Source organism: Halichoerus grypus, chromosome 1, assembly GCF_964656455.1.
Source record: "Halichoerus grypus chromosome 1, mHalGry1.hap1.1, whole genome shotgun sequence".
In the NCBI taxonomy this organism is placed as follows: domain Eukaryota; kingdom Metazoa; phylum Chordata; class Mammalia; order Carnivora; family Phocidae; genus Halichoerus; species Halichoerus grypus.
The window spans coordinates 204,311,270-204,330,325 of NC_135712.1; the positions used below are offsets into that span (position 1 = coordinate 204,311,270).

At 50.7% G+C, this 19,056-nt stretch overlaps 1 protein-coding gene across 1 annotated transcript in view; it reads left to right on the forward strand.

Moving 5' to 3' along the window:
• The window catches only part of CPAMD8 (C3 and PZP like alpha-2-macroglobulin domain containing 8), a 74,911-nt gene that overhangs the window by 35,659 nt on the left and 20,196 nt on the right, over positions 1–19,056 (forward strand). The window contains exons 19-25 of the mRNA XM_036095335.2: positions 375–437; positions 5,748–5,979; positions 9,659–9,812; positions 10,186–10,316; positions 12,126–12,177; positions 17,748–18,046; positions 18,638–18,863. Of these exons, the coding sequence (XP_035951228.2) occupies positions 375–437; positions 5,748–5,979; positions 9,659–9,812; positions 10,186–10,316; positions 12,126–12,177; positions 17,748–18,046; positions 18,638–18,863 (1,157 nt within the window). The remainder of the gene's footprint in view (positions 1–374; positions 438–5,747; positions 5,980–9,658; positions 9,813–10,185; positions 10,317–12,125; positions 12,178–17,747; positions 18,047–18,637; positions 18,864–19,056) is intronic.

Below are 19,056 nucleotides of genomic sequence, written 5' to 3' on the forward strand. Positions count from 1 at the left end.
AAGGGGAAGACATGGCGGTGGGGGGGGGGGGTCCCTGTGACCCTTCTTCCCTTCTAAACTCAAGATGTGAAGTGCCACTGTTGAGTTAAAGTTTCTGTCAAACCTTTGATGCATCACTTCTATGAGTCCTCATCAAGTAGAATGTTAACCCTGCCAGGTGAAAGAACTAGAACTAGCACGTTCCGTCCTAATCAAGTAGAGTGTTAATTGACAGCCAAGAGAATTAAGCCACGACACCTAACTGAGTCCAGTGTTAACCTTTCCAGGTAAGACTTACTATGTTACGTTCTACTTGGGTAGAAGTTTACCTGCCAGGTGATAGAATTAAGGTATGCCCCATGACATTTTCTCATTTCTTCTTTAATTTTTCATAGAGCAGAGAAGACGAAAAGGACCTTCTTCCCTGAAACATGGATTTGGCGTTGTCTGAACATCAGGTACAGTGAGCTTTTTTTTTTTTTTTTTTTTATAGTAAGATGCTGTTTCTTCGCTGTGTTTGCGGTCTGACTCAGAGGCACTCAGGCAAATCTAGATCGTTCCCAGTGGGTTTGCTTTCAGATCTGACATCAGCATCTGAGTCAGACTTTGGGCATCCTTTTCCAACACATAAAACTCAACACCATGAAGTCAGCCCCAAATCCCGCTGCGGCCTCGGACATCTGCTCAGGAAATATGAAATGCAGGGTCTTCGTGCCTCTTATGACTCCCACTTGGGGTAACTCTATCCGCTCTGTTTGCATAACGAGCTCATTAAAACGATTACAGTTCCCTGGAACATGAACTTGACCCCGCCCCCCCACGCCTCCCTCACTCCTCAGGGGCCTCGGGCTCCTGCCCACAAAACAGACTGCTTTTCTCAGCATATTTCCTTTCCACGTTCCCCCCCACCACCTTTTCAGTTCTTTCTGAAGAAGCCCTGCTGTGCCAAATTCCTGCCAGATGCTGTTGGCTTTTTTTTCTTTCAATGCTTGGTGACAGAATACCAATGGTACTAGTAGAAGGTCATGGTGGTCTGCCCTGGGAAACTAGTTAGGCAGGAAAGATCAGATGCCCCCCGGGCCGTGGGTGGGCTTACTGCTGAGCTGGGCCCCACTTCCAGACACAAGATGCCATGGCATGCCATCATCACAGAACTGAGCTCCCAGCTGGCGGCTCCTCAGCCTAAGGATGTGTGTGTCCCCATTATGGGAAGACTTAACTCCTGGTCAGAACAGATCCAGATGACTGCGTTTCGTTCTAGGGGTCTAAATCTAAGATGGGCTGTCTGTCTGTTACCATTCAAATGTACCAAATGTATCTATTTTTTCTGGGGGCCAGACGTTTTTGGTGCCGGGTAGTGTTTTGGGTACCAGGGTTGGCACCTTGAACAAGGTGGACACTCAGGTTGCTTCCACCTTTTGGCTATGATAAATTACCCTGCTGTGAACACAGGTGTGCAAGTATCTCCTTGAGACCCCTCTTGCAGTTCTTTGGGGTGGATACCCAGAAGTGGAATTGTTGGCTCATATGGTAATTCTATGTTTAATTGTTTGAGGAGCCGCCATCCTGTTTTCCACAGAGGCTGCACCATTTTACACACCTGCTAACAGTGCACAAGGATTCTTCTTTGAATATTTGATAGAATTTGGGGCGCCTGGGTGGCTCACTCGGTTAAGCGTTCAACTCTTGGTTCCGGCACAGGTCATGATCTCAAGGTTGTGGGATCAAGGGATGTGGGAGCCCCGCATCAGGCTCCACGCTCGGCTTGGAGTCTGCTTAGGACTCTCTCTTCCTCTCCCTCTGCCCCTCCCCCTCCCCCCTAAAATAAATAAATAAATCTTTAAAAAAATTTTTTTTAATGTTTGTTAGAATTCACCAGTGAAGCCATCAGGTCCAGGGCTTTTCTTTGTAAAGAGATTTTTGGTTATTGATTCAATCTCCTTGCAGGTCTGTTCAGCTCTAGGTCTGTTCAGATTTTGGTTTTCTGTGTAATTTGGACTTGATTGGTTTTGCATTTCTAGGAATTTGCCGATTTCATCTAGATTATCCAAGTTCTTGGTGTACAATTGTTCATGTATTTTTTAATAATCTTTTTATTTCTGAGAATGGTAGTAATGTCCCCACTTTCATATTTTAGTAATTTGAGTCTTCTCTCTTTTTATCCTTTGTCTAATTAAAAGCTGGTCAGTTTCATTGATCTTTTCAAAGAACCAACTTTTGGTTTTGTTGATACTCTATTATTTTTCTGTTCTCTATTTTAGTTATCTCTGCTCTAATCTTTATTATTTCTTTCTGTTAGCTTTGGGTTTAGTTTGTTTTTCTTTTTCTAGTTCTTTAAATTGTGAAATTAGGTTGTTTATTTGAGATCTTTCTTCTTTTTTAATAGGTATATAGCTATAAATTTCCCCCTTAGCACAGCTTTTGCTGCATCCCATAAGTTTTGATATGTTATGTTTTGTTTTCATTCATCTCTGGGTATTTTAAAATTTCCTTTGTGATCTCTTCTTGGATCCATTGGTTAATTAAGAATAAGTTGTTTAGTTTCCACAAATTTGCAAGTTTTCCAGTTTTCCTTTTCTTATTGATTTCTAACTTTGTCCCATCATGGTCAGAGATGATACTTTGTATGATATCTACCTTTTAAAATCTACTGAGACTTCCTCTGTGGCCTAATACATGGTCTGTCTTGAAGACTGTCCCATGTGCACTGGAGAAGAATGTGGGTGCTCTTGCTGGGTAGAGTGTTCTGTGAATGTCTGCTAGATCTAGTTGCTTTATTGTGTTAAGTCTTCTACTTGCTTACTTATCTTCTGTCTGGTTGTTCTATTGTTCAGAGCGGAACATTGAAGTCTCCCAACTATTACTGTAGGGCTATTTATTTCTTGCTTGAGTTCTGTCCATTTATGTATGTATATCAGTAGTCTCTTATTAGGTGCACACATGTTCATAATTGTTATATATTTTTTGCTGTACTGAACCTTTTATTAACATATAATGTTCTTCTTGGTCTCTTGTAGCCTTTTTGGACGTAATGTCCATTTTGTGTGCTCTCAGGATAGCTGTACCTGCTCAATCTTGGTTACTACTGACCTGGCATATCTTTCCATCCTTTCACTTTCAACCTATTTTTGTCTTTGGAGCTAAAGTGAGTCTCTTGTGGACAGCAGATAGGTCATGTTTTTTAATTAACTCTGTTGATCTCTGCTTTTTGATTGGAAAATTTAATCATTTTACATTTAATGTAATGACTCATAAGGAGGGCCTCACATCTGTCATTGTGCTCTTTGTTTTCTTTGTGCCTTATAGCAGTTTTGAGATGGCAGCACAGGGCAGGGACCTAGCTCAGGGTACATGGTGGGGATCAGAGACAGCATCCTGGTTCCAGCATCCAGGATGTTCCATCCTCGGCTATGTTACCCACCTCCCCTCTGTGAGTTTTTGGGGTAGTCGCAGTGCACCGTGCAGCTCCCAGTCCATAGCAAGAGCCCAGCCAGTCTGGCAGGCATCTCTCATTCTTGTGGTTGTTTCATGGTTATTTCAGGCAGAGGGAACAGCCTGAGCTTGGTGAGCAGAGGAGGGTGTGGTGTGGGCATGAAAGCGGCAGGTAACCCTGAGCAGTTGGGCAAGGCTCAAGGGTCAAGATGCCACAAGGGTAGGATAGTTTGGAGCCTTCAAGAGTTCAGCTGAGCTGGAGAGAGGGAGAGCTGAGCTGTCAGGTGTCAGAGTGGCCAATTCAAGCAATGACAAGGAGCCATAGTGAAAGTAATGGTGAAGCCTTTCATCTTTATTGTGACCATATAGCCTGACTCCCCCTATTCCGTTTGCCCCACAGAATGTCATACCTTGCAGGTGGATCAGACATGGGGTTGTCTCACTGTGGAGGGAGCCTTGGGCAAAAGGCTCCGACAGTTTTATGGACCCTGGCATCAGAGAAATGGAGGGAGGAGGACTCAGAGTGGGAAAGTACTGGGTGCTGAGCCAAAGTGGCGAGAAATGCCTTCGAGATTTCCTCCCACTGATAAGGAGACCTTGGCAATGGGTCTTCAGACACCTAATGACCTTGGGGCCCAGGCAGGTCCCTAGTGACACACAGACCTAGGAATGGAGGCAGTGGGGCTGGGAAGGCAGAGCATGGCTGGTGATCCCCTTCAGAGGCCACAGTTCACTGGCTATGCCACTAGCCTGGTGTGGGGAAGGCAGCGTCCCCTGACGGCTGCCAGGGAAAGCCTTCGTAATGGCCTGTGGTCAGGCCTAAAAGAATCACACAAAGGGTTTTTAACTGGGAGTCGGGCTCCACAGGAGTCTATGGGACAGGGATGCCAGACCAGGAAGAGTTGATGTCCCCTGGGCAGGGGGTGGGAGGGTGGGGGGCAGGTTGGTGGCACTCAGTGTCCATGGAAAAGTTGGCTGTGATCATATGAAGCTGACAAATGTCCTGCCAAATGGGAAGAGGCCACTTGAGTTGTAACAGGTGATAGCATGTGATCCTCGTAGAGGGGAGGATGGAGGCCCCAGGCCCCGGGGGGTTGCTGTGTGCCACGGGCTGGCGTGTCCGGCCGTCCAGCGAGGGCCACCTGGTCAGGCTCTTGAGAAGCAGACTGAGGCCAGGCAGGTGAGTAAGGAACAGCGGGTCCCCTGCTAGGCATGGAGCTGTCTGGGCTTCACTTCTTCTCCCCTGGTCATAGGTTTTCTCCTCCGAGGACTCTTACACCAAATGCTAAGATAAATCTCAAAAGAACATCCTGGAAATGCAAAGGAGACCACAGAGTTTGTCTTCCCAAGCTGTCCTAGAGTGATCAGGGGGCCCACTGGCCAGGGGCAGGGGAACCTTGGGCGGCGAGAGCCATATGAGAGAAAGAGAACATGAGCCATACATGTAATTTCCAATTTCCCAGTGCTGCGTTATTTAAAGGGCAAAAAGAAACACGTGGAGTGCACTTGAATCATATATTTTCTTTAACCCGCTGGATATCCCCCAATAGGATCGTTTCAACAGGCAATCGATCCAAAAATTCTTGATGATACATTTTATGCTTGTTTTGCACTGCGTGAGTTTCCTATACTGTCACGAAGTGCCACAGACTGGGTGACTTACAACAACAGAAATGTATTCTCTCACGGTTCTGGAGGCCAGACGTCCGGGATCCAGGTGTGGGCAGGGCCGCGCTGCCTCTGAAAGCTCCAGGGGAGAATCCCTCCGGGCCTCTTCCAGCTTCTGGGGGCTCCGGTGTCCCTCAGCTTCTAGCTGCGCCCCTCGCATCTCTGCCTCTGTCTCCTCTGTTGTGTCTGAAGTTCCTTCTTAGAAGGATGCCCGTCATTAGATTGGGGCCCCGCCTTCCTCCAGCCTGACCTCATCACTAATTTCATGTGCAAAGATCCTGTTTCCAAATAAGGTCACGTTCGCAGGTACTGGGCGTTGCGGCTTGGACGTACCTTTCTAGGAGACACAAGCACGCCCCAAATGACCGGTCCCCTCAATTCAGTGTCTTCCCCCCATCTCCCGAACTGGGCGGGGCGTGCACAGCCAGAGTCAGCACGGCTGAACCCACGTGGCGGGTGACCCTGTGTCCACAGCTGTCCCGAGAGCCATTTGTGTTTCTGATTACATGAGTTGGGGCCGAGGGGCGGCTCTCTCCTGTCACACGCCGTGTGGTGCCTAAATGCTTATTTCCCAGCTGCAAGGACGGCCTTGCTGCAGTCCCCCAGTCCCGCCTGGCCGCCTCGGCCCGGCCCTGGAGAAGGGCCCATGGTTGTCCATCTTCCTGCAGTGACCCGTCCGGCGAGGAGACGCTCAGCGTGCAGGTCCCGGACTCCATCACCAGCTGGGTGGGTGAGGCTGTGGGTCTGTCCGAGGCTTGGGGCCTGGGTGTCGCCGCGCCTGCCCTGCTGAAGACCTTCAAGCCCTTCTTTGTCGACTTCACGCTGCCCCCCCACGTGGTCCGCGGGGAGCAGGCCAAGATCCCCCTCAGCGTCTACAACTACATGGGCACCTGTGCCGAGGTACTAAACCCGCCCCCTCCCCCCAGCCTTCCCTGTGCCTGGGGGCACCCATGATCTCAGGAGGCAGGGACGAGGGGGGTCAGCCTGAGCGGCTTGGAAGGGGACGGAGCATCTCTGTAACGGGGGAGGGGGTCGTGGGAGGTGCAGCTGCTGTGTTATCGGGGAGGCAGGGGCCGGAATCCTGGGGGTCCGCAGAGCAGGCGCTCACCGTCCCCGGTGACACTTGCACACTTGCCCATGTGGCCGCGCTACTCCACACGTCGGTGTTTCGGTTTCCACAAGCGTCAGGGACAGAGGAGTCACGGCGGTTACGGGCTGCGTGGGTTAGCACCTGCTAAGAACAGTGTCCACGGAAGGGCCGCAGACCTGCTGATGCTCAGGGGCCGAGCAGCGGGGCCCGGGGCTCCTCCTGGGAGGAGGTGGAGAAGGCGGCTCTCTCAGCCTCTTGCAGCTGCCCGAACAAAGTAGCTCGAGCTGGGAGCCTGAGAACAGCGGAAGTGGATTCTTGCACGCTTCTGGAGGCCAGAGTGCAAGGTCTCAGTGTGGGCCGGGCAGGTTCCTCCCTGAGGCTCTGAGGGAGCTCCCTCTCATGCCTCCTACTGCCTGGCTCCAGTCTGTCTCCACGTCGCCTTCCCTCACGTGTCTTCCCTCTGTGAACGTCTCTGTGTCTGTGGGTCCTCTTCGAAAGATCCCAGTCCTATTGGAGTAGGGTAGGTCCTAACCTCATTGTAACTTAGTGACCTCTGCAGAGACCCTGTTTCCAAATAAGATCGCGTTGACAGGTGCCTGGAGTTTAGGACTTCAGAATATCTTTCCGGGAGCCACCATCGAACCCATACAGCTACCCTGAGGGGGTGGGCTTAGGGCTGATCTTGGAGGCTGGGGAGGATTTCAGACCCTGGTGATGAGGAAGGACAGTAGGTGAGGGGGGGCCTGTGAGACCAGGTGGGTGCATGATGGGGAAGGGGGCTTCGGGGGGGCCGGGGTCTGTGTAGCAGTGAAGCTTGGGGAGGCTAGGACCACTCGCCCTCCGCCACCTTTGTGATCCTTGAGCTCTGGCTAGGCCTGGATGTCAGCTGGTGGGAGGGAGGAAGGGAGATGGGAGGGCTCTCCACGGTTAGGGTTAACCCCCGAGGGCTGAGGGTCGAAAACCGAGGCTGTGGGCGGAGGAGTGAGTGGGGTGCAGGATCGGGGGACCAGCTGGGAGCAGGCCTGCTCTCTGCACGTCTCAGCTTCATCCCGAAAAGCCACACGCTGGGGACATGGCTGACTTCCTCCTGGCCCTGCCCAAGTGCGTGGGGACCCCCAGGGCCATACCGAGGGCAGAAGATGTAAGCTGCAGCCTCAACCAGACACCGTGGAAACTAAGAGATTTCACCCCGCCCCCGAAACCTAGATTTCCTTTTTTTCCTGAAAAAATGAGGAAATTGGAATTTGCTGCCTGGCAGGGCGCCCAAGACTGCTGGGGGTCCTGCATGTTCACACCTCGCTGCCCCCAGAAGACTGGACTTTGGCTTGGCATTTCTATTTACGGCCTCAGTTTGCCTCAGTTTCCCTATCTGTAAACGGGGCATGAGAACTCACCCTGGCCCTGCTTACCCCCGCCGGCTGCTTCTCTGGGGCAGGAGGGAAAGAGCAGACGCGAGGGCCCCTCGTGAGTCTCGACCGGGATGGATGTGGTCTGTGATCTTTTCTGAGCCCGGCCCAGAGCGGGGACAGCAGACATTCTGAGTCAGGCTCAGAGGGGGACCTGGAGCTTACATGAGACGTTTCACTCCTTGTTTTCCTTTGCAAATGCTATGCATCCACTGAATGATTTCATCTGCCCAAAAGCGTGTTGCACGCAGTGGTGTGGGACAGCCTCGAGGCTAGTAAGGGAGTTCTCGCCCCACCATCTGGCAGGCACAGTACGAGTCCGACGCTGGTGTTTGCACTTGACTTTCCTGCTGGTGTCTCTCTTACTCTATAGAAGAGCCGCACATTAATGTACTGTCACCTAGGAGCTTCTTGTCCCTTGAGCCTTTAATTAAAGGAAAATGTCAACTGGAAAAAAGAAAAAAAAAGCAGTCAGTGCAGATTCTGAAATAGGGATGAAACATCCAGAGACCACCGGTAAGGAGCTCCTTGGTGTAAAATGCTGGTGATTCTCATTCATTGGCACTCGGAACCAGTGTGTGCTGGGCCTTGTGCAGACATCAGAAGACCCCAGGGCCCAGGACTTGGGGCCCGCCCGCGCTCGACCTCGGAGCGCTGACACTGCTAACCCGCCGGCCTCAGGATTCTGCTTGCACAGATATCAAGCGGCTGCCTGGGCCGGGGAGGAAGGGCTGTGGATGGAATCGTTCCCAGATAGGAAACTCTGAGATGCATCGTTACATGTCCAAGGTCTCCCAGAGTGTTTGGGGCTGAGCTGTGTTAGAACTGGGTGTTTACAGGGAGCCAGGCAAGCCGAGGGGTACATGTGAAATAGGCTCAGAGCAGGCAGCCCCGAAGCCCCGTGCCTGTACGATCCATCCTCTGTCATTCTTTTTATGTAGTGTGTAGCCAGGAGGAATAGGACCCCGGTCTTAAAAAGCCAGAATAAGTGCAGACTGATCCCTGATCTAGAGGGTGGTCCCCCTAAGGGAGGGTCCTCACCGAGTTGGCAGGCAGGACCCTCAGGTGCCCATTTTAGCTCCAAGCACACCCTGGTGGCTGCTTTGTTACACATCCCCAAGGCACCAGGGAACAGACCCATTTACCCCCCTCAACATGGACAGCTCGTCATTCCACCCAGGACCCGGAAAATATGGCTCACTGACGCTTGGCTCTGAAGTCTCTTCTTTCCTCCCTGGAAGAACTCGGACTCAGAGGGATGTGGGAGCTCCTGACACACCCTGCATCGGCCGTTCACACTCGGGTCCAGCTGGGCTTGTCCTGAGGCAGGGTTCAGATGCTCTGTCACACTTGCCACTAGATTTTTATCGTGTCCTTCCCTCCACATCACACGTGCCTGTGTGTGTGACTTAGACGTGTTGATCCTCTGAGGCCCAGAGATCCCGCGTGTCTTCTTCGGCCTCATTACTTTAGCTCCTAGTAGGGCGCCTGCACCCACTAGGTGCTTCATATATGCTGATTGGACAAATGGATGTGGACCAAAGAGCCTGTTCTAGATTGGGAGGTATAACCACACATGCACATAGAGACACTCACGTGCGCGTGCGTGCACTCAGGCACTGTGTGTGTGTATATGCGTGCACGTGGGTATGCATAGGCCACACTTACACACACGCACGTAGGTATGCACACACACGCACGGCACCCGTGTGCACACACACAGAACTCTATTATGACACCGCGGACCTCAGAGGTGGGACAGAGGGTCAGAAGAAGTGCTTTGCGGAGCAGCAGGTGGAGAGGTCCCTCCCCTCTGGTGCCCAGGGTGGACGCAGCCGGAGAAGCTGCCCTTGAATGCACCTTGGTCCTGAGGGGAAGCTGCCTCCATGGGGAAGTTGGGGGGCTGAAATAAAGAGGGGGCTCCCAGCAAGACAATGGTGAGTAGCTGGTTCTGATTGGAAATGGAAAGGGGGCCTTTCCAGAAGAGCACGGCCTTTGGCGAGGGCTGATGTGGTGGGCGGTGGGACATGCTGGGAGGGCACCCATATTCCGGGCACCACGAGCGGCATCCCGCCCTCTGCAGGTGTATGTGAAGATCTCAGTTCCCAAGGGCATCCGGTTTATCGGGCATCCGGGCAAACGCCATCTGACCAAGAAGATGTGCGTGGCCTCTGGGGAGATGGAGCCCGCCTGGGTGGTTCTGTCCTTCAGTGACCTGGGACTCAGTAATGTCACAGGTGAGGTCCCGTGCTGCCTCAGGCATCCCCCCTCCGGGCCACCAAGGGGTCTGCGTGCTGAGCCCAGGCACAGGTGAGGGGTGGGCGGGGCAGTAGATGAGGTCAGGAGGGCAGCTGGGGAAGCAGGCCAGAGGGATGGATCAGGAGGTCAGGACTGATGTAGATGTAGGGGTAGGGCGGGGCGGTCCCCAGGGGTGGGGCCTGAAGCTTCACCTGGAGGGAGCTGAGCTTAGGTGCCACACAGCCTGGCACACGTATGTGCGCACACATCTGCACATGCAAACACTCGGCCCGAGGGTGAGGGACGGTGCGCCGCTCCCCCCGGGTGGGAACCTGTTCTGACCGAAAGCACTGAGCGCTCAAATCTCCGCAGCCAAAGCCCTCGCTTACGGAGAAACAAGCTGCTGCCGGGACGGGCAGTCCATCAAACACTTGGAGGAGAGCTTCGCTGACAGGCGGGTCCCCGCCGGGAGGGATCACATCAGGCGCAGTGTGATGGTTGAGGTAAGCCCATGTCCTCGCCGAGGGCCCTTGGCCAGGGCCATCAACCATGGGGTGGGGGCCTCGCTGGAGTCTGTGGTCCCCGCCCGGGGCTGCTGCAGCCCCGGTCTTGCTCTCGGTCTGGGGGCAGGTGAGGGGTCTCTGCATCTCCTCGCTAGGGGACTGCAGCATCCGGCCTCCCCTGCCGTGCAGAGTGAGATTTGGTAGAGCGGCCTGGGAAGGGCAAGGGCTGCAGGGAAGTGTCCTCTGACCCCCACGTTGACCATCTTAGAGGGCGGTGTGCATCCGTCTCCGACTTCCTATGTGTTCTAGGCAGTTATGGGGATCGTGACCTGATACTTGGAGGGCTGTCGCTGAATGCCCGTGCAGAAAAGACACAGAGCCTAGAGCGGAGGGGCCCAGGGGTTGGGGTCTTACTGACACCCCACCCCCCTCCCTGCCCCCCGGCTGGGAATCTAGGATCTGCCACTTAGTGTGGGCTGGGCACCTGTCTTGATATTCCGATGCCGCTCCCTAAGTCGGGGCTTCTCACGCTCAGCCCATAGTGTGGGAGGGCCGGAGAGAACGCACACGATCCCTCACGGTGCTGGGCGGGCGGCAGCAGTGATGCCCCATCTTGTGGGTGCTGCTTGGACACATCAGAGCCCAGAGCCCTGCTGAGACTCTGACACTACACCGAGGGTGCCGGCAGCACCGATGAAGCTCCTCGCAGCCTCCCGAATGTCTGCCCCTGCCCTGTGGCCCAGCTGCGAACAGCTACCCTCCCTCCTGCCTGTGGTCCTGGCAGTTCCCGCGGCACCTGGAGCCACACGCGCGCCGGGCACAACTCCCGGAGGTGGGCGAGTCATTGCCACAGCGTGGTTGACGGGACATGATGGATTCCTCCGGGACAAGCCTGTTGTCTGATGAGGAATGCCATTTCCGTGAGCCAGCAGGATGGGACGGCCTCAACAGGAAGCACGGAGACCCCTGGCAACCCTTGGCTCAGCCCGAGCTTGCTCCCTGGCCCTCAGCCCGCCCTCCTGCGGCCAGGCGAGATGGCAAGCCATCCAGAGCAGCCAGGCCTTGAGTTCTTGCCTCCTCCATCTGCGGAAGGAATTTCTCAATGCACAGAGAGGGATCCTCTGTCCCTGGGCCCTTCCTCCCGTTCACGCTGCTCAGCAGTCTGCTCTGTGTGCAGCATCTGCCGGTACAGCTTAGTGCAGGCCGTTCTCGGGGCAGGAGGTAACATTTAGGTATCAGAAGACCTGAGATGTCGATGCAAAAAACTGAAGCGTGAACTGAAAAAACGGATTTCTGAAACAGGAGGTGGCAGATGTGTGGCTTGATAAAACAGCAGAATCCTTCTCCCGCTCCCCACCACGGGAGAGCCCTGGGTGCATGGTTGGTTTGCTGGATCGGTTATTTGGTGGACCCTCACGCGACCCTGCCTGCCATCTGCCGGGGAGGAAACTGCAGATGACAGAGGCGTACGGTGGGGAAGCAGGTGACGGTTGGGACCTACGGGATCGTGGAGGAGCCAGGCTCCACCATTAGCCCAGAGACCGGGAGGACAAGGTGGGAGTGTGTGGCAAGCATGACAAATCTAGGAGTAGTTGGTGAGTTGGTTTGACCAGAACCTGGAGAAGGGGAATGAGCCTCTGTTTCCCCCCCTTGGCCTGGGGGGTAGGCAGCCTGGTCCTTCTCCGTGTACGTGTGACATTGGCATCACCCCGCAGGGTCCAGACTTGGAGCCACTGCCATGGGAAGGCGGCCGCTCCCCTGGGCGGACTGCCCCTCCAGCACTCAGTTCTCCCCGTCTCTCTGTTTCAGCCGGAAGGAGCCCCCCGTGCGTACACCTACAGTGCTTTCTTCTGTCCCAACGGTGAGTCCCTGCACCCACCCTGCTGAGGACTTTGGCCCTTACCCCCACACTGTCACAGCTCTCCCACTGTGAAGTGGATGCCTGCCCTTCCTGGGCTCAGAAGACACAGAAGCGGAAAACTGAGATGTCCGGGCTGGTGACAACCATGAGCCAGAGTGAGGGCCAGGCATCTGCCACGCAGGAAGGAAGTGCCCACGAACGTAGACTGGAGGCGTCAATGAGAAGAGAGACCGTGGGCACAAATAGGGCTGTCCGCAGGGCCCGGGGGTGAGGAGCCTAGGATCCAGGGAAGGGAGGGCTTAGAGTCACATCAGGGGAAAGCTGTGGGAAGAAGGCTGACCCAGAATCCTGGGCCCATAGAGAAGATAAGAAATTAAAGCGGGTTCCAGAAGGTGTGGGATTCGGGGTCTGCCTCAATCCCCTGAAATCGACATTATACTTGTACATGATCCACGACAAGGAAATGGGTACAGAGTGCCCAGTGGTTGCCTCTACCTTGGTGGGGTCAGGGAAATGCTAAGCAGAATGTCTGCCCTCTCCCTGTCCGGTCCCTCCCAGAGGAACCATTTAGCTTGGCACTCAGGCCTGGCTTGTCACTGGGCAGTCACCCAGCAGGCTTTGGCAGGTGACGGAGCTGAGGATCCGAGCTGGAGTCTCTGGGGGTTGCCATTACCAAGGCATTCAGCATGACAGGTCCCATAACCCACACAGACCACTCTGGACACAGGCTTCCTCTTGACATGTTTCCCCATTTTTTGTATTAAATAGCAATATGGTACATATATGCTCAAATGATTTTTGACAGGGGTACAAAAGCAATTCAATGAAGGAAGGAGAGCCTTTTCCACAAACAGTGCTGGAGTAATTGGACATCTATTGGCAAAAGCATGAACTTTGACCTAAAGATCCCACTTTATACAAGAATTAACTCAAATGGATTGTGGACTGACATGTCAAAGTATAAAATTTTTAGGAAAAAATTTGGGAGAAAAACCTTTGGGATCTAGGGCTAAGTGAAGAGTTTTTAGATATGATACCAAAAAGCATGACCCATAAAAGGAAACTGATGAATGAACCTCATCAAAATTAAAAACTGCTTTGCAAGGGGCACCTGGGTGGCTCAGTCGGTTACGTGTCTGACTCTTGATCTCAGCTCAGGTCTTGATCTCAGGGTCTTGAGTTCAAACCCCATGCTGGGCTCCATGCTGGGTGTGGAGCCTACTTAAAAGGGGGGAAAAAAAACTGCTTTGCAAAAGATGCTGTTAAGAGGAAGAAATACAAGCTACAGGCTGGGAGAAAATCTTTCCAAACCCAGATCCAACAAAGAACTAGTATCTAGAATATATAAAAAGCTCTCAAAATTCAACAATAAATAAAACAATCCAATTAGAAAGTGGGAAAAAGGAGGGGCACCTGGTTGGCTCAGTCAGTGGAGCATGCGACTCTTAATTTCGGGGTTGTGAGTTCAAGCCCCATGTTGGGTGTGGAGATTACTTAAAAATAAAATCTTAAAAAAGTATATGGGAAAAAGAAATAAACAGTTCACCAAAGAAGATACACAGGTGGCAAATAAACACATCGAAAGGGGTTCAACATCATTAACCATTAGCAAAATGCAAAATAAAGCACTGTGAGTTATCAATGCATACTTACCAGAATGACTAAAATTAAAAAAAAAAAAATGTCACCACAATAAAAGATGGCCAGGATGTGGAGAAAAGGGATCATTCATACATAGCTGGTGGGAATTGTAAAATGGTATGGCCACTGCTGGTAGTTTCTTAAAAAGCTACACATGTTCCAAAGAAATTGCACTACGAGGCATTTATCCTAGAGAAATGAAGATTTCTGTTTACACAAAAACCCATACACAGACATTCATATCAGCTTTATTTGTAATAGCCCCAAACTGGAAACAGGCTAGGTGTCCTTCAGTGGATGAGTGGTTATACAAATTATGGTACATTCATACCTTGTAATGCTATTCATTGGTAAAAAGGGACAAACTATTGATATATGGAGCAACTTGGATGAAGGGGATTGAGTGAAAAAAACTCAATCCCAAAGGGTCCATAAATGATTCCACTTATGGTATTTTTGAAATGACAAAATTTTAGAAATGGAGATCATATTAGTCATTGCTGAGATGGGGAAGAAGGGTGTGGATATGGTGATAAAGGGCAATAGGAGGGATCCTGTACAAATAAAATTGGGGAAATCTGAATAAGATTAATGGATTGTATCAATGTCAATATCCCAATTGTGATACTGTAGTAGAATTTTGAGAGATAGCACTGGGGGAAACGGGGTCAAGAGGACACAGGATCTTTCCATATTGTTTCTTACAGTTGTCTGTGAATCTATAATTATCTTAGTAAAATTTAAATTAAAAACATTTTTCAAAGTGAAACGTGTGGGGCACCTGGGTGACTCAGTCGGTTAAGCGCCCAACTCTTGATTTTGGCTTAGGTCACGATCTCAGGGTCGTGAGATCAAGCCTTGGGATTTTCTCTCCCCATACGCCCCTCCCCACCTCCCTCTCTCTAAAAAAAGAAAAAAAAAGTGATACATATGTACAAATACTGTATGAATGCACTTGTATGAGGTACTTAGAGAAGTCAAAATCATAGAGACAGAAAGTAGAATGGTAGGAGCCGGGGGCTGTGGGGAGGGGTTGGTGACTTAGTGTTTAATGGGGATAGAGTTTCAGTTTTGCAAGATGAAAGGAGTTCTGGAGGTGGACAGTGCTGACGTTTGCACAATATGACTGTATTTGATACCACTGAACTGTACATTTAAAAATGTTTAAGATGGCAAACTTTACATTATGTATATTTTACCACAATAAAAAAAATTGGGAAAAGAAAAAGCAATACCTATGTATTACAGGGAACTTAGAAAGAAGGAAAAAATATCTCCTCTGGTTCGCATCCATAGATGACCTCTTCTGAGATTTTGCTGTATTTGGTTTCATAGGATTGATTGTTGTTTGTTTTAACATAGTTGTAACTCATGAGCTATACAATTTTGTGTTCTGCCTTGCTCATTTAACACATCCCGAGCCCTTTTCCTTGTTATTGTAAAGTCTTTATAAACAGCATTTCAGAACAGCTTCAGTATGTTCCATCAAACGACTGTTCACGGGGCGCCTGGGTGGCTCAGTTGGTTAAGCGTCTGCCTTCAATTCAGGTCATGATCCCAGGGTCCTGGGACCAAGTCCCGCATCAGGCTCCCTGCTCAGTGGGGAGCCTGCTTCTCCCTCTGCCTGCCACTCCCCTCCGCTTGTGCTCTCTCTCTCTCTCAAATAAATAAATAAAAGTCTTAAAACAAAACAACAACAATAACAAAAAACGGCTGCTCCATAATTTGATCATTATGGAATGTTTTGAAACATTGTTGGGCACTTATATATGGTTTCTATTTTTACATCATAATTTATGCTAGGCTGAATATATATTTGTATTCAAAGTAAAATCGGCAGTGTTTTTAACATGTTTATGGAGGTATAATTGACTATAATAACTCACACGTACTTTAAGTGTACAGTTTGGTAAATGTTGGCATATGTGTACATCTGTGAAACCATCACAACTAAGATAATGAGGATTTCCACTAAACCCAAAAGTCATGCTCCCTGTAACTACTCACCCCTGCCTACTCTTGTCACTAAGGAACTACTCACCTTCCTTTCAGTCTCTATAGATTGCTTTGCTCTTTCTAGACTTTTATATAAATGGAATCATATAAAATGTACTCTTTTTATCTGGTTTCTTTCAGCATAAAAATTTTGAGATGCATCCATGTTGTGTGTATCAATAATTCAGTCATTTTAAGGCTGAGTGGGACTCCATTGAACGGATGCATTGCACTTTGTTTATTCATTGACCTGTTGGTGGACATTTGAGTTATTTCCAGTTTGGGGCTATTTCCAATAAAGCTGCTATGAATATTCATGGACAAGTCTTTGTATGGGTAATATGTTTTCCTTTCTCTTGAATCAGTACCTATGAGTGGAACAGCGAAATCATACAGTAGGTATGCGTCCAACCTTTTAAGAAATGGTCGCACAGTTTTCCAAAGTGGTAGTACCCTTTTGCATTCCCATCAGCAGGGGGTGAGAGTCACTTCCTCGCTCTCCTCACCCACACTTGGGGTTGTCCGTCTGATTAATTTCAGCCATTCTAAAAGGTGTCTGGTGGTTTCTCATTGTGGTTTTAATGTGCATTTCCATCATTCAAGCATCTCTTCATGTGCCTGTTTACTACTGGTATATTTTTTTTGGTGAAGTGCCTGTTCAGTTCTTTTAACATTTATTTTAAATTGAGTTTTGGAAGTTTTAAAAAATATATTCTGGATACAAGTCCTTTCCCAGGTAAATGCTTCACAAAGACATTTCTCCCACTGTGTGGCTTGTCTTTTCTTCTAATAGTGTCTTTCAAAGAGCAGAAGTTTCTCATGTCGATGTGGTCCAGTCAATCAGTCTTTCCTTTTATGGATTATGCTTTTGTTGTATCTAAGAAATCTTTTCCAAATCCTACATTTTCTCCTCAGAGTTTGTAGTATTAGGTCGTACGCTTATAAAATGGCTATGAACTATTTCAAGTTGGTATTTGGAGACCATGCAAAGTGTGGTTCGGAGTTCCCCTTTTCTGCTTCTGGGTAACTAGCTGTTCCAGCACCATTGGATGAGATGATTTTCGCTGTTGAATTGCCTTCACACCTTTGTTGCAAATCAGTTGTTCATACACATGTGGGTCCCTTTCTGGACTCCCTACTCTGTTCTGTTGAGCACCTGCCTGTGTTGACATCAGTACCGCACTGTTGTGATTCCTACAGCTTTTGATTACGTCTCGATGTCAGAGGTGTGAGTCCTTTGACTTGGTTCTTTATCAAAGTTGTTTTGGCTCTTCTAGATTCTTGATGTTTCTCTCTAAATTGTGGGATCAGCTTTGTAATTTCCCCCAGAAGACCCTGCTGTGTTTTGATTGGGATTGCAGCAAATCTGAACATCCGTTTGGGGAATAATGAACGTATTTGCCGTATTGTCTTCTGACCCATGGACACGGTCTAGCTCTCCACCGATTTGGGTCTTCATTAGTTTCTTTTTTTTTTTTTTTTTTTTTTTTTTTATTTTTTTATTTTTAAAGATTTTATTTATTTATTTGAAGAGAGAGACACAGCGAGAGAGGGAACACAAGCAGGGGGAGTGGCAGAGGGAGAAGCAGGCTTCCCACCGAGCAGGGAGCCCGATGCGGGGCTCGATCCCAGGACCCTGGGATCACGACCCGAGCTGAAGGCAGACGCTTAACGACTGAGCCACCCAGGCGCCCCGGGTCTTCATTAGTTTCAAGAATCTTTTGCAGTCTCCTGTGTACAGGTCTTTGCATGTATTCTGTAGGATTTATCCCTGTGAGCATTTTATCTTTTGTGTGCTCTTGGCAGAGCTGTCATTAAGCCAGCGCCATTTGCTGTCCCCCTGTGGTCCTGATTCTAAGCTCTGGGCACAGGCAGGGAGAGGCAGGATGCCTCCAGGGGTGCCTTCAACCCCCTCTCTCCTTCCCTCCATCCAGAGAGAGTCCACATCTCCACACCCAACAAGTACGAGTTCCAGTATGTGCCACGGCCGCTGTGTCTCACCCGTTTTGATGTGGCTGTGCGAGCCCACAATGATGCCCGAGTGGCCTTGTCCCCCGGGCCCCAGGACACAGCAGGCATGATAGAGATCGTCCTGGGGGGGCACCAGAACACCAGGTCCTGGATCTCCACCAGCAAGATGGGCGACCCTGTGGCCAGCACACACACGGCAAAGATCCTGTCCTGGGATGAATTCAGAACATTCTGGATCAGCTGGCATGGCGGGTTCATCCAGGCATGGCCGGGCTGACTGGGGTGGGCATGGGAACCTCCTGCTTCTGGGCATTTGCTACCTCCTGATCTGTGTCCAGCTCTGACAGGGGGCAGGGAGGAGGGAGGGTAAACACAGGGCACTATCTCAGGCTGCTCACAGTCTGCCTGGAGTTGCTTACAGGGCTGTAGGGATCTGAGAGCTGAGGGATGGTGGGTAGCCATGGAGAAGGAAGGTGGATATAAGTAGGTGAAATGGGGGCTGGTGAATTTTAGGGACCAGGCAAAGGGGACATAGAAAAGGAGCAGCTAATACAGCTTTCTAGAGGAGGGACATAGCCAAATGGGGTTTTGAAACATGAATAGGAGTTCACCAGGCAAACTGGGGAGTGGAGGATGTTTCAGGCAGAGGGAATAGCATGTGCAAAGGCCCAGAGACTCCCAGGAGCCCGATGACTTCGGAATCTGTAGATGCCACACTTGTGTCTCTGTTGGCCATTGAAGGGGGTGAGGTGACCTTTAGTTTCTCTGTGACCCCCATAGTCAGTGTCCCTGCTGCCTGAGCACCACTGTGTGCTTCCTTCCGGCATCCAGCATCCTTGGCCTCTTTTTCCAGGTTGGCCATGGTCCAGAGCCTTCCAATGAGTCTGTCATCATGGCCTGGACCCTCCCCAGGCCACCAGAGGTCCGATTCATCGGTTTCTCCACTGGCTGGGGCTCGGTGGGTGAGTTCCGCATCTGGAAGAAGGTGGAGGTGGACGAGAGCTACAGTGAGGCCTTTACCCTGGGAGTCCCGCACAGCGCCATCCCTGGGTCTGAGCGGGCAGTGGCCTCCGTCATAGGTGCGTCTGCCTTGTAGCCTGGCCCGGGGAGAATGGGGGCAAGGACTCAGGCCAGGGGGCAAGGTGTCCACTCCAGACTCGGTTTCACATCAGCCTCTACTGGGGATCTGTTTCTCCGGGGATTCCAGCCCCATACCCACTGACCCGACAAGCAGCTTCTGGTGATTTCTCCGTGCTGGGGCAGACCCAGAGA